The sequence below is a fragment of the Artemia franciscana genome, chromosome 10, assembly GCF_032884065.1.
Source record: "Artemia franciscana chromosome 10, ASM3288406v1, whole genome shotgun sequence".
Taxonomy (NCBI): Eukaryota; Metazoa; Arthropoda; class Branchiopoda; order Anostraca; family Artemiidae; genus Artemia; species Artemia franciscana.
The window spans coordinates 37,438,395-37,457,763 of NC_088872.1; the positions used below are offsets into that span (position 1 = coordinate 37,438,395).

General features: G+C 34.6%; 1 protein-coding gene across 1 annotated transcript in view; it reads left to right on the plus strand.

Annotated features, from left to right (window-relative positions):
• Positions 1-19,369, plus strand: part of LOC136032158 (probable phosphorylase b kinase regulatory subunit alpha) — a gene marked incomplete in the record, with an annotated part of 128,621 nt that overhangs the window by 42,292 nt on the left and 66,960 nt on the right. Inside the window, 6 exon segments of the mRNA XM_065712341.1 lie at positions 1,605-1,778; positions 4,017-4,230; positions 11,869-11,978; positions 13,142-13,362; positions 14,572-14,663; positions 19,119-19,307. Of these exon segments, the coding sequence (XP_065568413.1) occupies positions 1,605-1,778; positions 4,017-4,230; positions 11,869-11,978; positions 13,142-13,362; positions 14,572-14,663; positions 19,119-19,307 (1,000 nt within the window).

Here is a 19,369-nt window from a genome sequence, read left to right on the forward strand (position 1 = left end):
GAGCCTAGTCATGGCGCTGGTCATGAAGATCATTTCTTAGATTTAAATATTAATATTTGTGATAATAATAAATTAAGTTTTAAAATGTATAATAAAACGGATGATTTTGATTTTGAAGTGATTAGTTTCCCATTCCCTGAAAGTAATATACACTCAAATATCACATATTCAGCGTTTTTCTCACAGTTACTTCGTTATGCAAGGATTTGTAGTAATAATATTGATTTTAAAAATAGATGTAAAATCTTAAGCCAAAAATTGATATCAAGAGGTTTTTCTGCAAATAAATTAGCTTGGCAATTTAAAAAATTTAGTTTTCATTATAACGAACTTTTAAATAAATATCAAAAGAATTATCTAGAAATACTTAAAGAAATTTTCAACTAATTTCGGAGGTTCGAGAAATGTTGTCGCAGCGCCATTTATTTTGAATTATGTTTCTAATTGAGCGGATTTTCTTAAAAATTAGCCACGTGGTAAAGATGAATTCTATAATTGTTTAGTTCATTCAGGTTCTTTGCATTGTGTTAATATTTGTGATTTGGTAAAATTTATAATATTTAGTTTACCTATTGTTGCTAAAGGGAGGGATATATTAACAGGATAAGCTTGTTTTAGTTTTACTTGGTTGTTTTACATTTGCTGTTTTTTTTTCTTTCATAGGCATGTATTTTGGGGGTGATACCTGACGCGGGGATGCCATGGATATTCTGTGGTAGCCACAACACTGTGCTGGGTAGAGAATTTAGAGTGGCGAAACCCTATATAGGCCAGTGTATTCTCCTGATGAGCCCTTATGTTGGGTGTTGCCTCTGAATTATTTGTCTATATTATTTTTTCTATTGTTTGGTAAATGACGACTTATACTTATTGACGACATGACTGCCTGTCCATGGATTATTCTTTATGGTTGATTGTGTGTGGCTATGCTGTTTGACCTATGTGATTGTATTGATGAGTAGGGTTGAGGCCTCATTCAAGTGCTGGTCTATATTAATCACTAATTTAGGAAAACAGTCTTCCTTTTCTCCTTCTGTCTCTCTTTTTTTTGTGTTTGTGCTGTTGCATTGGTGATTTCTCTTTTCATGATATATATATATATATATATATATATATATATATATATATATATATATATATATATATATATATATATATATATATATATATATATATATATATATATATACGAAAGTGCCAAAAAACTTCTTTATGTAGTATTTGAGCAGTTTTATAGATTCTAATCATAAAAGGAAAATCGTTGCAACTCTGCTTCAGTATTTTAATCGTTTTAGCTGATCAAGTCAAGTAGGAATTTTTGATACAATAAGAATTATCTGACTTCTAAGCATCTGAATTACGACAAGTAGTTTGCAAATATCAATGTAAATGTCTCAACTGAAGAAAAGGGCAACAGTTTTAAATATGAACAAAACAAGTAAACAAGCAAAAACATATATTGCGCTGAAAAGATCGTATAAGAATTATTCTTCATATTGATTGAGTTTTGCATTCAAAATTTGTAATGTACTTTTGTTTTTGAAATGTTTGATATTTTTGAAACGCTCAAAGCGGAATTTGTTGATTTCTTTTCTCTGTTTCAGCTATTGATTAAAACTAGTGATGGAATAAAAGTTGTTCCTGAGATGTATGCAGTTCCTGTAGAAAGTGTGCTAGCTGAGTATGAAAATCCAGGATCACAAACTAGAGTTCCCGTAGGGCGGTCACCCTTCATGTGGGCGCAGTCTTTGTACATTGTTGGACAACTTTTGAAAGAAGTAAGTCGTTTAGGCAACCTGCGCTACTTTTTTTTTATATTTACCTGTCTAAAACGTAACTTTTAAGTTCATAATAAATACAATAGGAATGGTTAAGTTTACACCGTTCTGGGATAGAAAAGTTGTTAAAGAAGTGACTTCTTGTATGTATGTTTTTAACTCTGGTTTCTATTGGTGTAGTTTTGTACCATGTTGCATAAGCATACCTATCCGTTAGGAGGGATCCACGGATATCGGTCTTAAAAGATCCTTTTCCAATCTCTCCTAAAAATGTGCTTAATTCATCCTCCAACCCCCCTCCCCCCCAAAAAAACAACGAAAAAACAAAAACAACAGGACATATGTGCATCCTTGTTCAGAATTGAGCCCAGTCTGCCTTGATTTTTTTTTCTTCACTTCAAAGGCTTGATGTTGTTACTAGTTGTATGAGGCAGTGGTATTAAGGATAATCCAGTGCTTCAGCTATTGTTTTTTGGGTGACAACCAGGCTAAATATAACGTAACTAATTTTTTTTTTCATTTTCCATTTCCTTTATTTCCCTTGTTTAATTACTTGTAAAGTTTCTAAGACATGCAAAATAAGAGAACAAATGGAAGCTTTCTGCACTGTAATAATAATAAAAAATTAAACTCTTTCCTCATTCGGCCTTAAGCGCCTGACTGTGATTCAAATGTTCTACTTTCAGGATCTAAACTACGATGTCTCGCTGCAAGGATACATTCTTTCATGCCATTTTGCTTGTCATTTATTTTAGATTTACAAGTATTATCGTTGCTGATTATTTGACAGATTTGCTCTTTTCGTCAAGGTGCAGGATGTTGAAATTATTGCATTTGAGATTGTTGTATTCAATCGCCAAATAGTATTGCTGAACAGCATGCTTCTAGGAGCCAACGGCTAGAGCTTGAACCACCAAGTACTCTGCAAAAGCTGTACATGGATCCAGGGTTCTACTCATTTCCATATTTTTATTTTTAATAAATTATTTGCCTATTCGCTATTCGCATAGTCCTATTCCGCGTTATAGCGCTATTGCTATCCTTTATTCGCATACCGGATGAAGTCTGAAGGTTTGCATTTATATGAAGCAATGTGACAGAAATTTTGAATTGAGTCATGCTAAAACTAATATTAGAATTTTTTTATATAGACAATAGATTGGTGCCTGGTTCTACAAAAGATCTTTTTATGAACTAGTCTCTAATCTTGTCTGAGGACAGCACATATCCACAGATGAGAGTAAAAAACAAAGGATACAAGAGTAACCACGCTTATTTGTGAGTAATATTTGTTTGAGCTGAACTGATTACTCTCACAAAAAGTCTGCAAATATTTTTAGATCTTACCCAAGGAGGATAAGGGCAATTCTACTCACACATCAAGTTTTGAAGATTCTGCCTTTTTACGATAATCTCAGCATATGCTATAAAACGTTGGCAAAAAGTAGACTCTTTATTGATAGTTAGGCTTACAGAGATGACAGGCCTTCAAGTTTTCAAATCTATCTTTGCATGTTCATTTTTTTAAACGATCTTAATCTTTTATAGATTCCTGTGGAAGTTTACAACTTCTCCTGAAAATGACGCAAAGGTTTTTGTTTATTATTATTATAGTTCTTTACTTTTCCACCTCACCCTTTGTGTGAACACTTTGTTTTTTTGGGTAGTTTCCTAAACTAATTGTTCTACGTTTTTACAAGTATTTATGTTATGAACCTGTTGCTTATGTGTTCTGTTGTGCTTATAAAGTTAAGTACCTTATGTTGGAAGGTGTAAGCGATTAAATTGCCCCTTAAAATGTTTTACAATTAGCATTCTACCAGACAAATATTGGAGAAATTTTTGTGTAATTCTTTCTACAACAAAGCCTCGTTACAGTCAATTATAACCTGCGACACTGCCACTGAAATACTTTATTCTACTACTCAGAGCTAGGGGAAGAGCAACCGTGTTAGCTGCCCCGGGAGCCGCAGTTTGGGGTGACGTCGTGGCTGGGGGATTGTCCACTTTGATCAAATGTTTCACTTTGATTTGGCTGTTTTTGCTTATATGTGAGTCGGGAGGATAGCGCTATAATTCCCTTGGTACCACCAAACCTTGGAATGGCTCTGCTGATACTACTACTAACAACTCATTGTTGTACTATGCCACACGAGGCGAATACAGCTGTGAAAGCTCCTCATCCACATAAATCCGCTACCGGCATAGTGTTATAAGCTAATATTCTTTTGTTTTTAGAATTTCATAGCTCCTGGTGAGTTGGATCCTCTTAATAGACGTTTGAGTTCTCAGAAGAAACCTGATGTTGTTGTCCAAGTTGTTACCATTGTTGAAGATGATAAAATCAAAGAAAAATTGAAGAAACATGATATTGACGTGGAAACTATTGAAGAAGCAAAACCTATAAGGATTGAACCTGCACGGACTTTGTCCCACCTTTATACTTTTCTGGGTGAGTTAACGTCATGACCAACAATGGGTTATCCTTCCAAAATAAACTATTATCTTAGAACCACTAAACCGTATTTCCGATTTTTTTGTAAAGTAATGACAGTGTTTGTCCTCCAGTAGACAACTGCCTACTTGTCTGTTGTGTTCTAACCTAGACAGGTTATCGATTCTGGTAAATTACAAGCGCAAAATAGGACAAAACAGGTAATTAAAACGGTTTAATAAAGTATCACAGTAGGCATTAATAATAAGCACAGTTCTCATCGAGACTTTGGCATTTGCTAATATAATAATGATGATATTATTCATAATATCGCTTTATCTATCTTTCAAATATTTTTCACTATTAGTTGCAGTGTTTTATGATCTAATCATGCTTTTATAGAAGGAATATTCGTCATTTTTTTTTTTTTTAGAAGAATGTGGATATTTAACATTTGGGGGTTTTCAAATTGAGCCTCCCATCCGCCCTCACGAACTACGAAAAAACTCTGTATTAAATACTGATTATCTTTAAAACTTTTAATATTGTCTTAGATTGGTTTATATAGACCATATTCATTCCTGACGAATTCAAGTATAGGCTCTGACTGAGGCACTCGTCAAAAAACCCTTCATTTTCTAAATACCATAGAATATTTAAAAATCTGTTAAAGTCAACATTTGAAGTTTCTGAAATATTTCTTAATTTACACTGTAATTTGAATAAAGGGTGTAATGGTTTAAATGCTGTTGAGAATGCTTCTTCCCAGACCTTTAAAGCAGTTAATACAGCTTGGCTCCTTTTTAAATAATTTAATAAAACAGCCAACTTCTTACTTCGTTCTGAACGGTATAATTTTATTAAGTGTTATTTTATTAGCACTTCCAATTCAATCCAAGTTCTATTCACAATTTCATTAAATTACTTGAAATATTGGCTATTCTCATCCATTTTTCCACATAATCTGCGTATTTTTGTAAACTATCTGTCGCTTCTGCGCGCAAAATTTAAGGCGTGCCGAAACTGACTTAAAAAGCGAAATTTAAAACCAATTTTAACCGACTAAGCAAAGTCAGATTTCAAACCACTTTCCCAAAAATATTAAATGGAGTTAGGCTAATAAAACACAAAGTAATAATTTGATCACGAAAGCGATGAAACTGCATAATTAAGATGTTTAATAAGCTTGTTGTGAGAATTCAGGAGAGATCTCGCACTGTTACTGATAACATTTGTTTGTACATAACAAAATTAATTCTTAAAATTGTCTCTCTTTTTGTGTCCGGTTACTGGGTCAAAATTCTTTTGAGGGCTACCTTTGTCTTCACAGGGCTGTGTTGTGTTTCATACTTTAGATGCTTATGTATCACTGTAAATATTTAATGTCAGTGAAAGCCCTGGTGAATGAATTATAAGTATCCCCTATTGTGTCTATATGTAATGACCTCTAATAAAAGATATCTCAAGTCATTAGCTGAGACATCTTTGTTCAGTGTGAAGCAACAATGTGAATCAAAATTTTTTCAGCTAAAAATCAAACTGACTTCTATATTTTCTTTGTATAAGTTGGAAAAAGATCTTTTTATAATGTTTATTGTGTGTATTTGTAAAACCGAACTAACGAACAAAGGTTAATTTTTTTAAACACATTTTTTCTGTTTAAAGTAAACAACGGAGTTGAAACTTAAAACGAACAAGAATTACTGCTTTGTAGTTTTGTAGATTCTATTTTAATCATGCTGCCCATTATAGTACAATTTTTGCAAGCATGTATATATTATGGGTCTGAGGCTATGGGCTGTCTGATTGCTTGTGCAGGCCATCTACTTTTGTTGATAAGAGGTCATTGCCAATTGCAGAAAATCATTTAGTAACAAAGATTGGCCTTGACTAGTGGAAAACATTTATTCAACTGGAGGTCTCAGGAAATTTTTGCCGTTTGGCTCTAAGTTGACTTAAGTATTCTGTGCAGGCTTAAGAAGAAGCTATTATTTCCTGATGTCTGGTTGAACTCTTATTCTTTTGAAATCATAATGCAAAAGACTCAAGATTTGAGAGGTGAAATCTCAGTAACAGGGTCACGACTGGCCTACCAGTTATATGTTGAGGGTACCGTTCATCATTCATGGCTCCCTTGAGGAGGAGCTCTTTCCCCCCCAAAAGAGACCTAATCTCCCTTGGATCTGATTATCTAAGAAAACAGAAAAAAATAAATGAAAAATTAAAACTAAATAGTCAAGAAAAACAAGGGTAGTGTTAGCCAGTGGAACAATATGAAGCAACAATGAGCAAATATGTCGAAAAGAACCTCTGCCAAGGGGTCCTCAGTACAAAGAAAAAATTAAAATGAAAACAAAAATCTAACCTTTTGAAGTAAACTTAACAAGAGATGAGAGAGCCATTCACCAATTGGACAGTGCAAAAATTCTTTACTTAGCAATAGATTCTAGCCTGTCTAAAGCTATAAAGCTGTCTAAAGAAATAAAAGATATCTCAGATCATTAGCTGAGACATGTTTGTTCAATGTGAAGTAACAATGTGAATCAAAATATCTTTTTGCAAATTTTTGCTAATTAAATGGTGGCATTTATCTAGGGTCAAGGGAGAAGCTATTAGAGCTCCAGTGAAAAAATAATCTTTTTAAATTGATTGAGATGGAATCATTTGTTGATTTATGACTAATAACTAACGGCAATAATTTCAAACTGTCCAAACATTTTGTTTATTCTTAGTTTAAAAATAACCACAGTAAACTATGAAAAGTTACACTACCAATATAGTTAACATTCAAAAAAATATTTAATATCTTGTTTAAATCCTACAAATTCATCGTCTTTAATGGCTCCTTGATTGCAAAAATAAATGGATTACTAAGAGACCGAAGTTTAGTACTGTCCAAATAAGTTACTCATAAATATAGTATGCTTGCGAAATTATCGACGAAATTGCTTATGGATAATTGTGTGGAATTTTTGCAATTGTTAGACAAATAAAATGATAATTAAAAAAGTCGATAAAAATTACCTTTGCTATTTCCTCATTAGAAACAACTTTGATTATTTGCAGATGGACTATCATTGCCAACATTGGACAAACACATTTTAATGTTATTAGTCGTTTTTAAAGCTTATGTTCTGTGAAAGTTACTGTTCTTTTATTGTACTTAGTCCCATGATATGAATCTGTCAGCGTAAGACAAAATTTTGCTTATCTTTTGGCAGTTCAGATTCAGCTTTAGTATTTTTTTTTCATAATTCACTTTGCATGTCTTCTTTGATTGAGAAATACATTAAAAAGGTTGATGAAATCCATTTTATAGGATTTGTTTTCTCCTGGGACTCGTTGAGATTCTTACTGCTGACTCTCTTCTAACCGCTGATTCGTTTACGATTCGATGTGGTGATCCCTGTCGCTTTTCTTCGAACGATAGATTTCTTTGTCCATTATTTTTATTTGGGATTCGCTGTAATAGATATTGTCCAATTTCTTCGAGCTGCAGATATGTTGGCTTCATTTTCGCTCATCATTACATCAGACACTTTCCAATGCCTTTTGCTTTAGCTGTTCCAATGCCCATGCTCCCGGCAATATATAAATTATGTTTATTCTGTACAGATTCTAAAATTTACACGTTCCTATATCTATTATAATTTTTAAAATATCTAAATGACGCAATTGCAAATTATCGTGTTATTCACTACTTTAAGTCACATTTTCGTTTGCAATTCAATGTGATTTTTGCTGTTTCTAGATATGCCTTTTTCTTAAGCTGTCCAAGTCATTTGGCGTCGTTTGCAATTTTGCACGTGTCATAGATACTACAAACCGATTCTTCCTTCCTGTTTATCATTCACAAACTCACACACGCTAAACTAATACGTTTCTTCATCTCATTGAAATTTTACTTTGTCTTCTAACCGCAGATTTCGTAACGTTTTCATTTGCAATTTAATGTGATTTTTGCTGTTTCTCGTTCCGTGCCTTTTTCTTAAGCTGTTCGGAGTCATTTGCCATCTTTTGTAATTTTGCTTGCGTCATAAGTACTAAAAAGGATTCGACCACTCCTTGGGAAAAAATTATGCAATTTGTGCCCTTGAAAGTATATCAATGTGATGTCACCAACATGTTTCTTTTATGGCACTTGGTATTTACCAAGTGACATATAGCAATCGTAAATTCTGTCGGTCTGTCTGTCTGTCGGTCCCGGTTTTGCTAGTTTAGGCACTCCCAGATAAGCTAGGACGATGAAATTTGGCAGGCGTATGAGGGACCAGGTCAAATTAGAAATAGTTGTTTCCCCAATTCGACCACCCTGGAGGGGGGAAAGGGGGGGCGGTTAATTCGGAAAAATTAGAAAAAATGAGGTATTTTTAACTTACGAACGGGTGATCGGATCTTTTTGAAATTTGATATTTAGAAGGATATCGTGTCCCAGAGCTCCTATTTTCAACCCCGACTGGATCTGGTGATATTGGGGGGAGTTGAAGGGGGGAAACCTAAAATCTTGGAAAACGCTTAGAGTGGAGGGATCGGGATGTAACATGGTGGGAAAAATAAGCACAAGTCCTAAATACGTGATTGATATAATTGGAACGGATCCGCTCTCTTTGGTGGAGTTGCGGGGAGGGTTAATTCTGGAAAATTAGAAAAAATGTGGTATTTTTAACTTACGAAGGAGTGATCGAATCTTAATGAAATTTCATATTTAGAAGGACCTCGTAACTTAGATCTCTTAGTTGAAATTCTGACCGGATCCAATGTTATTGGGGGGAGGGGGACCGGAAATCTTGGAAAACGCTTAGAGTGGAGAGATCAGGGTGAAACTTGTTGGGAAGAATAAGCACAAGTCCAAGATACGTGACTGAAATAACAGGAACCGGATCCGCTCTCTTTGGGGGAGTTGAGGGGGGGGAGCAATTCGAAAAAATTAGAAAAAATGCGGTATCTGTAACTTACGAACGGGTGATCAGCTCTTAATGAAATTCGATATTTAGAAGGATCTTGTGCTTCAGAGCTCAATGCCGACCAGATCCGGTGATATTGGGGGGAGTTTGAGGGGAAACCGGCAATCTTGGAAAACGTGAAAATTGAGGTATATTTATCTTACGGATGGGTGATCGGATCTTAATGAAACTTGATATTTAGAAGGACTTCGCGTCTCAGAGCTCTTATTTTAAATTCCGGCCGTATCCGGAAATATTGGGGGAGTTGCAGGGGGAAACAGGAAATCGTGGAAAACGCTTAGAGCGGAGAGATCCGTATGAAACTTGATCGGAAGAATAAGGGTATTTTCCTTTTAACTTTCGGACATATATCATTATAAACATCATTAAATGATTTATAAAACATTTCCAGTGCTTTGTTTACACCCAAAAGTTGAAAAACAAATACTATTAGAAAAAATATTATCAATTAATGTTGCTCCATTATCATCTATTCGAGTTGGAATCAGACATGATGGGAGCAGTCCTTGACAAAGCATTAGTTCTAAAAATTCTCTTATCTTCGATTCATTTTGCTTTGCTTGAATTTTCATTAGGTCTAGGTTGAAATCACCAAAAATAAATATTTGCTTATTCATTTGTGATATTTTATTTAATAGAATTTCAAATTGCATCAAAAATTGATCTATGCTTCCGGAAGGTGGGCGATATAAAGATATCATAATTGTTGATTTTTTATTAACTTCACATTCCAGAATATACGTTTCAAAAATCATTTCTACATTCCAAATCATTAGGTCTCGTCTTATTTTCGATTTTAACTATTTTCTTATGACAAATCCTAATCCACCATGCTGATGGTGTTTTCTACTCTCATGAACAAAATCATAATCAAGGAACATTACATCATTAATATTCCTATCATTTAAGAAAGTTTCGTTTACCGCTAAAGCTTCAATTTTATTTTTATTAATTTTATCATTTATGAAATCAATGCTACTAAGTAAACCTCTGCAGTTAAACTAGAAAAAGGTACATTACTGCATGTGGGTATAGAATCATCCTTCATATCCCTCATGCATTCCAGTATATCAAAAGGATTTTCCTCTAACAGTTTAGTTCTGCTTGCAAGATCAAGTAAATTATTTAAACTTAATATCATCAATCAACAAAAAAGCCTCACTCCAGTTAATCAACAATTTAACAAAAGACCACTCAAAAAGGAAAACTAAGCTAAGCACATATAACAACCGCACACGTCGGAGAATTCCATTGCGTTTCGGTGGAAGTATGTTCATTCTTTCTCATTCAACAGAGAACGCGCACATTTTGGCAACAATGTGCGCACACCAACACATATTTGCGCATTTATATAATGACTATTATGAACAAATCCTAACAAATCACTAATAATAACAAAAAAAAATAAATAAAAAATAACACAATTTATTCGACTGGTGGGACGTTATACCACTGGTGGGAATAATCTCACTAAATAATCTTGTTTCTTTGCTGGCAGCTAAATATTTAGCAAATCACATATGTCTAGCTATACCTTCATATTTAAGAAATCTACCTTGTATTGTCTAGGATGAACACAAAGAAGGTTTGATGAACGGAAAAATTGGAAGTTATTTTGAAATTTTCGGAATAACGTTAAAATACTCTTTTTTATTGTTTTTCTTGAGTGCATGGTAAAGGCTATAAGACATTCACTAGTCTCAACTTCGTGGAAAGATTCAATGGAAGAGCCATTTCTATAGTTTTGAAGCTCAAAGAAATGCTGGAAATCTTTAAGAACAACAACGTCCTATTAAAAACTGTACTAGTTTCTGTTGTATTGCTACAATTTTACTAAAAAAAATTCGCATATAGTTGTTATTAAATTTTTCATTGTGTCTCGTATGCTAGTTGGAGACTGATTAAAAGTTTAGAGGTCCTGTACGGATTGTGAAAGTTTGCACGGGATAAATATATTTTTCATTCTCAATTTTAACGCATAAATCTAATGTCGTTTTCCAAAATATTGAAATATCACTGAACGTTGTGTAAAGTGTTAATTGGTTAAGACATAGGCTCGGCTTTAATGGGGACATGAAAGAAAGAAAAAAATTACTGCAATATTGGAAACTTTTCAAGAGAGTAATCTTGATCCTGACCGCGTGCCTGTGTGCTGCTGTGTGCCTAGCAATATCATACAATCATCGAATTATTTAGAAAATATTCTTTGACACCTGGCGAAATATTACGTCCGCAATGTTCCCTCTAAATAAAAAGGGTTTAGGCCAACAATATTTCAATCTTTTCATCCCGATCTTTGATCGGAAATTCCTTTTCACCTTCCTAAAAATCCAGCCAATTACCACAATTTTCTATATTACAAGTGGAAGCACTGCTGTTACCATCCTTTTTAAAACGTTAATTTTGACTAATTAAGACGTTTTATCGAAAATTTAGTAGTTTTGATACTATGTATATAATCAAATAGACAAAGAATTTCACCTCTGTTGATATTTTCTATTTTAGCATATATAAGTATTTTTTATAGTAAAATCCAGAAGATTTGTTCAAATTATGGACATTCTTGCAATAAGTTGCAAATTTTACAAGTGCACTCTCGTTCCTGGATTTCGTTACATTAATAATTTCCAGTTCGTGGAATCCGTTTTTTTTCTTCACATAAATTTTTGATCTTTTGTTTTATCTTTTTCAGGGAACAGCAAGAAATTAAGTTTGACGGGACGAAAGTCAAGAGATGTGGGTATATTAAGTAGCAGTAAATTATATACCTTGCAAGGACAAGAATTTGCGTTCACTCCTCAGGTATGCTGGTTTTCTGCTAATCCTTTTTTCGATGATTTGTACCCAAAGATTTCTGTTTAGCTAAATTTGAAACATATTCTCCCTTAGGGAATAAGTTCCACCTATGTTACTCTGCTGAGAAAAAAGAAAATGTTCTGATTGTAGATTTTGTATTTTTGGTTAGATTTTATTGTTCTTAAAACTAAAGGGCATATTACATAGTTCTGTGATTTTACTAGGGGAGTGGGAGAACATTTCAGAGTTTTTTGTTTTTTTTAAACAGTTGTTTTTGTGGGTTTTAGTACGAAAAGAAATTGTGGAAATTGGAGTGTATAGCTAAATGGTGTGGCCTCAATTTTTATTGTAATGCTATGCGGTAGTTTACATTAGCGTAGTCTTTGAGCCAAGTTTACTGAATTATTTGTCAAAATAATGGCTTATCTGTCCTCCCTCCTATGAATTGGATATGTAGCACAAACAATTTTGAAAGTCAAGCTTTAACCAGTGCTACAGAATTGTTGTTTTGTCCAAAGCTGAATTTCTCTGTCTGAAACTTTTTTGAAGTTACTATGTTTCTGAAAATCAGCATAGTGCACAAGGATCACTAGTTATAAGTCATTACTATATAGTCAATACTATAAGGATCACTAGTGTATAAGCTCGTAAATGACTATAAAGACCTCAGAGCCATTCTATTATACAACAGACAAAAAATTCCGAGATGGATTTTTTCATCCACGAGTGATAAGCTGTATACGTATACATACATATACGAATATCTGACCTATGTAACATATACATAGATGTATTAATTAACATACTCGATATAACACTAAGAAACAAAAAAACTGAGATGTTCACAAAGTACATAAACGTTACACAAAGACAAACTACAATCACTTTATGCTGTTAAAAAGAGGCATGAAAAAGGACAAAAGAATGCTGATACCTGGTGTGCTGCAGCAAACTGAGGATGTAAAGTAATAATTAAAAAAGCTTTGTAATATTGAACTAAACCTCAACTAAAACTTTTTGAAAGATCCTTAGCGTCATTACTCAAAGAAAGTTCAACTAAGAACTTTTAGCTAATTCTGCTTTAGCATTTGACTACATATAATCATTTATCAGGGCTTGTTTATTAACTGATACTAATGTTATAGAGCTAATCAAATTTATTATTGTAGCTTACGGATCAGCGTCATTTTTACATTGCCTCTGACTATGAGCTTATGATTGACACGTTTAAAAGTGAGCTGTACTTTCTCAAATCGAGCTGGCAGAATATGCTGGGGAGACCTCTCGTGTGTATTGTGATCCGTGAAACTCATTTGGAACAGGGAAATATTCCAGTCGCCTTGATTTCTACTTTGAAGAAACTTAAAAGTGGATACATCAATGGTACAAGGTATGTTAGTTCAAAACTATTAAGTTTCATAGGTGTAGGTCACAGCTTAGATACCAATACAGGTATGAAAACTCGATTTATTTTTGGACACAGTGCGCGGTAGCGATGCTAGCGGCTGGAAACAGGAAGCTGGCACGACAGCTTAGATACCAATATTGGTATCTAAGCTGTGTAAGCAACAAAACAAAATTGCGTTCCCGCCTATGGTGTTGTAGTACGATCTACGCGTCGAAGCGCGGGCTTGGAGGAGGCGCCAAGCTCAGAGCTCTGTACCAAAAGCTTCTCATGGGCAAGATAGGAGTTTTTATAACTGTATATTGGTATGTAAGCTGTGGTGTAGGTTAAAACTTTGTGACAAGAATGGAAATAGTTAACTCTCATTTTTTATAGTATTAAAGACAGTAAGCCTTAAAGAACTAAACAGAGTAGCTACAAAGGTAATATGAACAACTAAAATAAAGGTAAACAATCTTTTTTATAGAAAGTAGCTTTAAGATAAACAATCGCTTACTGGACAAACTTTCTTTAATATCGTAAAGATAAGCGATAAAGGTAGGTGATTAAAACTTTCAGACTGTTTCAGGATTTGATTTTTGAGCTGACCTCAGAAAGATTTATTCACCCACCTCTATTGCTTTTTGTAATGTATGAAATAAAGTTTGTCAGGAAAATGATTGTTTAACTTATTGATTGGGTCTAGCTTTTCTGAAAATATTAGTGAGCCTAGGCCTTTAAATGATGGCAAAGCTAAACTCCTCTGGCATAAGTTACATAGGTATTTTAATTCGAACATTTTTTGGTTAAATAAACGAAATTTTATTTTCATTTGTATCTTTTGTTGCCTCTTTTTTTTCGAATTGTGTCCTCGCAAAAATAAATGCTCTACAAAACGAAACAAAATAATTGTTTGATTTATTTTGACTATTAGAAAATATTCGTTTTATTTTCTCGACACTCAAGTATTAGCTTTTGGAAATTGAAATTCGACATTTTCGGTAAATTGTCCAATGTTTTATGAAATAGAAATCATCCAAAACTGTTAGAAAAGAAAGCTTGCGAAGTTTCTTCAATATTGAAACTAGGTTTATGCAAATTGTAAACTCTAATGTTAAAGATCGTGTAACCTTTATCCTTTTTTTCCGGTAAATTTTATTTGTGATGAACGTCTGGAGTCTGCTTGAAAATAACTCTTCTCTTCTATTTTTGTAGAGTCACTCTTGGAAATTTCCGCGATTTCATAAGCACCACTTGTTTAACAAATCTCAGTTTTCTTGGAAGCCAAGAAGAAGGTATTCCAGAACGTAAGTATTAAGTTATGCGTTTGATATAAGCCATTCTTTCTCTATTCTATTCTTCGGAGCCACCCTTTCTCGTGGTCAGCAAAAATTATCCATGGTGTTTTTCTTACGTCTAATTGTTACTAAATTCGTCGTTGTGTCTCGTATGTTGGTAAAAAACTGACTAAAACTTTAGAGGACTCGTATAGCTTGTGGAAAATCGCACGAGGTAATTATATTTTTTATCCCCAGTTTTAACACATAAGTCCAAAGTCGTTTTTGAATATTCACCGAATGTCGTAAGTGTTAATTGGTTAAGACCTAGGCTCGGTTTGAATGGGGACATGAGAAAAAAATTACTGTGATATTGGAAACTTTCTAAGAGGGAAATCCTCTTCCTGCCCTCGTGCCGGTCTGCTGTTGTGTCCCTAGCAATATTTTGTGATAATTGAATTATTTGGAACAAGCCATTCTTTCTCTATGTATAATATGAAAAAAACTTCGTTTTCTTAAAGAGTTAAAGAGGCTGCGTCCCAAAGTCGAACCTTAAAACGTACAGGAATTAGAAGAGGCAGTTGGGGGGCTGCCGCCCCCCAAACCCCCAGCTTTTAAAGACTCTTTTGTACATGTTTTTTGTTTTTATTGCTAACCCCCCGCTTTTGGCTTCGGAAAGGCCCTCTTTTAATTAACAAAAAATTGAAATGAATGAATAATGGAATAACTTCGAAAAATGTTAAACACAAGAGGACAGGAGAACCATTGCGCCAAAACTAGTAATTAGTAACAATGAAGTCCCCCCACAAAAAAACCTGTACAAAAGAGTCTTTAAAAGCTAGGGGTTTGGGGGGCGGCAGCCCCCCAACTGCCTCTTCTAATTCCTGTACGTTTTAAGGTTCGACTTTGGGATGCAGCCTCTTTAACTCTTTAAGAAAACGAAGTTTTTTTCATATTATTTCTGTACGTTTTTCTACAATCCATGGTGGATGTAATTTAATAATTCCTGTACTCCTCGTACAGGAATTAGGAGAGGAACTTGGGTGGCTGCCGCCCCCCGACTCTTTTGTACAGGTTTTTTTTGTGGGGGGACTTCATTGTTACTAATTACTAGTTTTTTTCATATTATTTCTGTACGTTTTTCTACAATCCATGGTGGATGTAATTTTATAATTCCTGTACTCCTCGTACAGGAATTAGGAGAGGAACTTGGGTGGCTGCCGCCCCCCCCCCCCCGCTTTTAAATCATTGTATAAAATAGAAAAAAAAATAGATAGAATGACCGAAATGTTTCTTTTGCTCATAAGAAGCTAATATTCTGTTATCTCTCAAATGATAAGCTGTCCAGGTGTTATCAAAATTTTTTTGATGTTGTGAAAAAAAACCGCCCGTAAGGGACTTGAACCCTTGACCCGAGGATTAAGAGTCCCACGCTCTACCGACTGAGCTAAACACTTGCATGTGTGTAAATATAACTTCTCAATAACTTTTAAAAATTTCAAATTAACATGGGCTCTTATGGAGAGAAATCCGTTAATTAAGTAGCTAATGCGTGGTTTCTGGAAAACAGGGAAGGAGTTATCGGATCGAGCTGAAATTTCGCGAATAAGCTCCTGGGCCGTAGGGGACCTTAACTTGTGAATTTCAGCCCGATCGGACAACGTTAAAAGGGAGGGGGGGGGGGGGGGGGGGGGTGGAGGGTCGAAACTTTCGGGGGGTTAAGATTTTCCTACGAAACTTTCCAGGAAAATTACTCGGAGAATTCCGCATCAAATGAGTCTTCGTACACCCAGATCCGATGTCGGATGTGACCTGTAGGCGTCTAGGAAAAAAAAGTAAATGAATTTTAAGTGGCTATGCGTGGTTTCTGGAAAAACAGGGAAGGAGTTATCGGATCGAGCTGAAATTTCGCTGATAAGCTCCTGGGCCCTAGGGGACCTTAACTTGTGAATTTCAGCCCGATCGGACAACGTTAAAGGGGGGCTGGGGTTGACGAGTCGAAACTTTCGGCCAGATTTTCCCCATGAAGGAAAAGTTGGAGGGGGATGAAATTTTTCAGGTTTCTTAGTTGGAGCTCGGGCTACGAAATGCATCCCTCTCCATCCCTCTGCGACCACTGGAACCGAAGATCGCTTAACATTGTCGTGTGTCGTTATTGTTCTCCATCCATTTCCCTAGACTCTTGCTCTTTTATGCAGCTATCTTCTTTCACTAGTTAAATACTTCTTCCTAACTTAGCTTTCCTATTGGGTTCTTATGATGTAAAAGTGCCATAACCAGTGTAAGTTAATGGATTCTCTTGCATTAAGCCAGCTTTAAATAGAAGCATTGAGCAAGTCTATTCATTACAATAGTTTTAGGCTAATACGAGCATGTCTCTATATAAAAAAGACAAAGCACGCAGCAACAGTTAAAATCCAAAGCAGCAAGTGCTGCTTCAAGGTCAGTACATTTAGATAAAGAGAAATGCCGAACAATAAATGTACTGGTTAAAATGAAGAATAAAGTATTGCACAAAGGTATTGCGGTATCTTCAAGCAGTCAAAGGAAGCAAGAGACTCCTGGCATTCTTTGTAGTTAGCCTAGTATAGCATTAATTTCCAGGTTGTCTTGGTAGGAGAAGAAGGTGATGGTGAAAGTTAGACCGTTGGCATTTTGGCTGAAGGCTCAAAGTGAGTTAATGCTATCTCATTTCTAAAGACGTCTAATAAAGTTGGTTTAAGTTATCCTGAAATTGTGAAGGAAGAACGAATAATCATTGCTCGAGCTTTTTTTGATATTTTGGGCTATAGGTGCTTCATCAATCTCTGATGAGGCACCATTGTCAAAAGTGAGGAGCGTATTTAAGCTAGAGGTGAATTCAAAGACAGTAACAATTGTAAACTAATGCACACGAACCCTTTTGATTTGAGAAAACAACTTTAACTTAACGAAAAGTTTGTAGCGTTAGCTATTTTAGGAGTATATGAATGGAACATGAGGTCAGTATTTAACTTAGCTACTAAGAACTCTACAGTCGTTTTTATTCTTCTTAAGGGGCGTAAGTTATATAGGTCTAGTCTAAGGGTATTTTACCACTACTTAGTGCATGCTTGACGTCTCAATGATGTAAGGAGTCAAAACTAAATTCAGGAGTATGTCTGCTAATAAGTCTCAAAGTTAAAATGTTTATTTCATCTGCCAATTTAAAATGATTATGGTAATTACTCTGTGAGTAAGCCGTTGAAAATTACTATTGAGCTGAATGGGAGTTGAACTAAGTGGGGTTGAATTGGATGGTGTTGATTTCAATTGGCTTAAGTTAAATGGGGGTGAGTTGAAGGCAGATTGAATTAAATGAGTCGAGTTGAACCGGATTGAATTGCATGCGCGATTTTTAGGCATTTAGGCTCAAGATGCTTTAAAATAATGTGAAAAAATTGGGACAAGATAATGAGCGACACTGAGTTCCGTTCTCACGTAAGCTGATTTGATCTGACATTGCTTTTCACATTATTTAATTTCACTTTAACAGTTTTTTTATGAGTCTGAGGATTACAAATATGATTAAAAACATTTAATAAAAAAAAACTAATTAAAAATCTGGTAAAATTTAGTAAAATTAATTAAAGGTTTAGCAAAATGTTTGCATTGGGTAAATGTTTATTTTGTATTTTTCTCTATCTTGAGTCATAAGGTTAAGAACACATTATTTATGACCCTTTGACTGCACTGGCTTATGGATCACGGCTCTTTCCCTAGTAGCATTCCTTTTAATAGTAATAAAGCTGTATATTTAAAACTTATGTTTAGTTTTTTCTGCTTAGAGATTTTCTACTTTTTATAGGTCAAGTTTTATTGATTGCAAATAACTTTCAGTAGTTGAAAGTTTCTTTTGTTTTTAACGTAGCACGTATTCCCTATTTGAAGTTGAGGTTACGTCACTTCACAAAGGTAAAAAGGAAAATGTAGTTTTTAAACCATTAATAACTGTGATCCGTGTCTTGAGAGATATCATTGTTAAAAACATTGCTTTATACCAATAGCAATTATCAAATAATGTGTTGGTAATACTTATGCAAAAAAAAATAATGGCATCTTTTTTTTTGGTAAATAATGTTTTCGTGATCTCAGATCACGATTAATTGCCTTCATGGATAGATATGCTGGTATGCCAAAAGCTCAAATTGGGCAAAATACACAGCTTGTGAATAGCACATATATTTAGCAAAAGTATTAGGCAGAACATAAATTTGCCCTCCAAATTACCATTGTACCTTAAATGTACCACATGTTAAATGTACACGAATGTACCACAGAAACCTACTAAATACAAAGGCGTAGGAGGATCCAAGATCTGAGATAAAGTCCTGTAAGTTCATCAATCCCTGGTTTTGCGTTGTTTAGGTATATGTGAATTATGCCAAAGTTTCATAGTATTACACGAGTGCATTTGCTCAGCGTTTATGTTTTGAAGACTATAATCTGATTTTTTATTTTTTTCAGATTTGAATCCTGAAGTAGAAAGGTATTTATCTCAGCGAACTCAAAGATCAACCAAACCTCGTTTGCTTTCGAAATTTCCCCAGACTAAGCCTCATCGAAAAATAACTCCAACTCAGCCAAAATCCATGGCAAGAAAACTATCGTTTCGAGGCTCTATTAGAAGATCAAGAAATATTGCAATTGAAGGAGGTAAACTAAATACATTTTATTATGCTCTAGAACAAACCTGGTTCGAGTGAGTGCCCTAACCC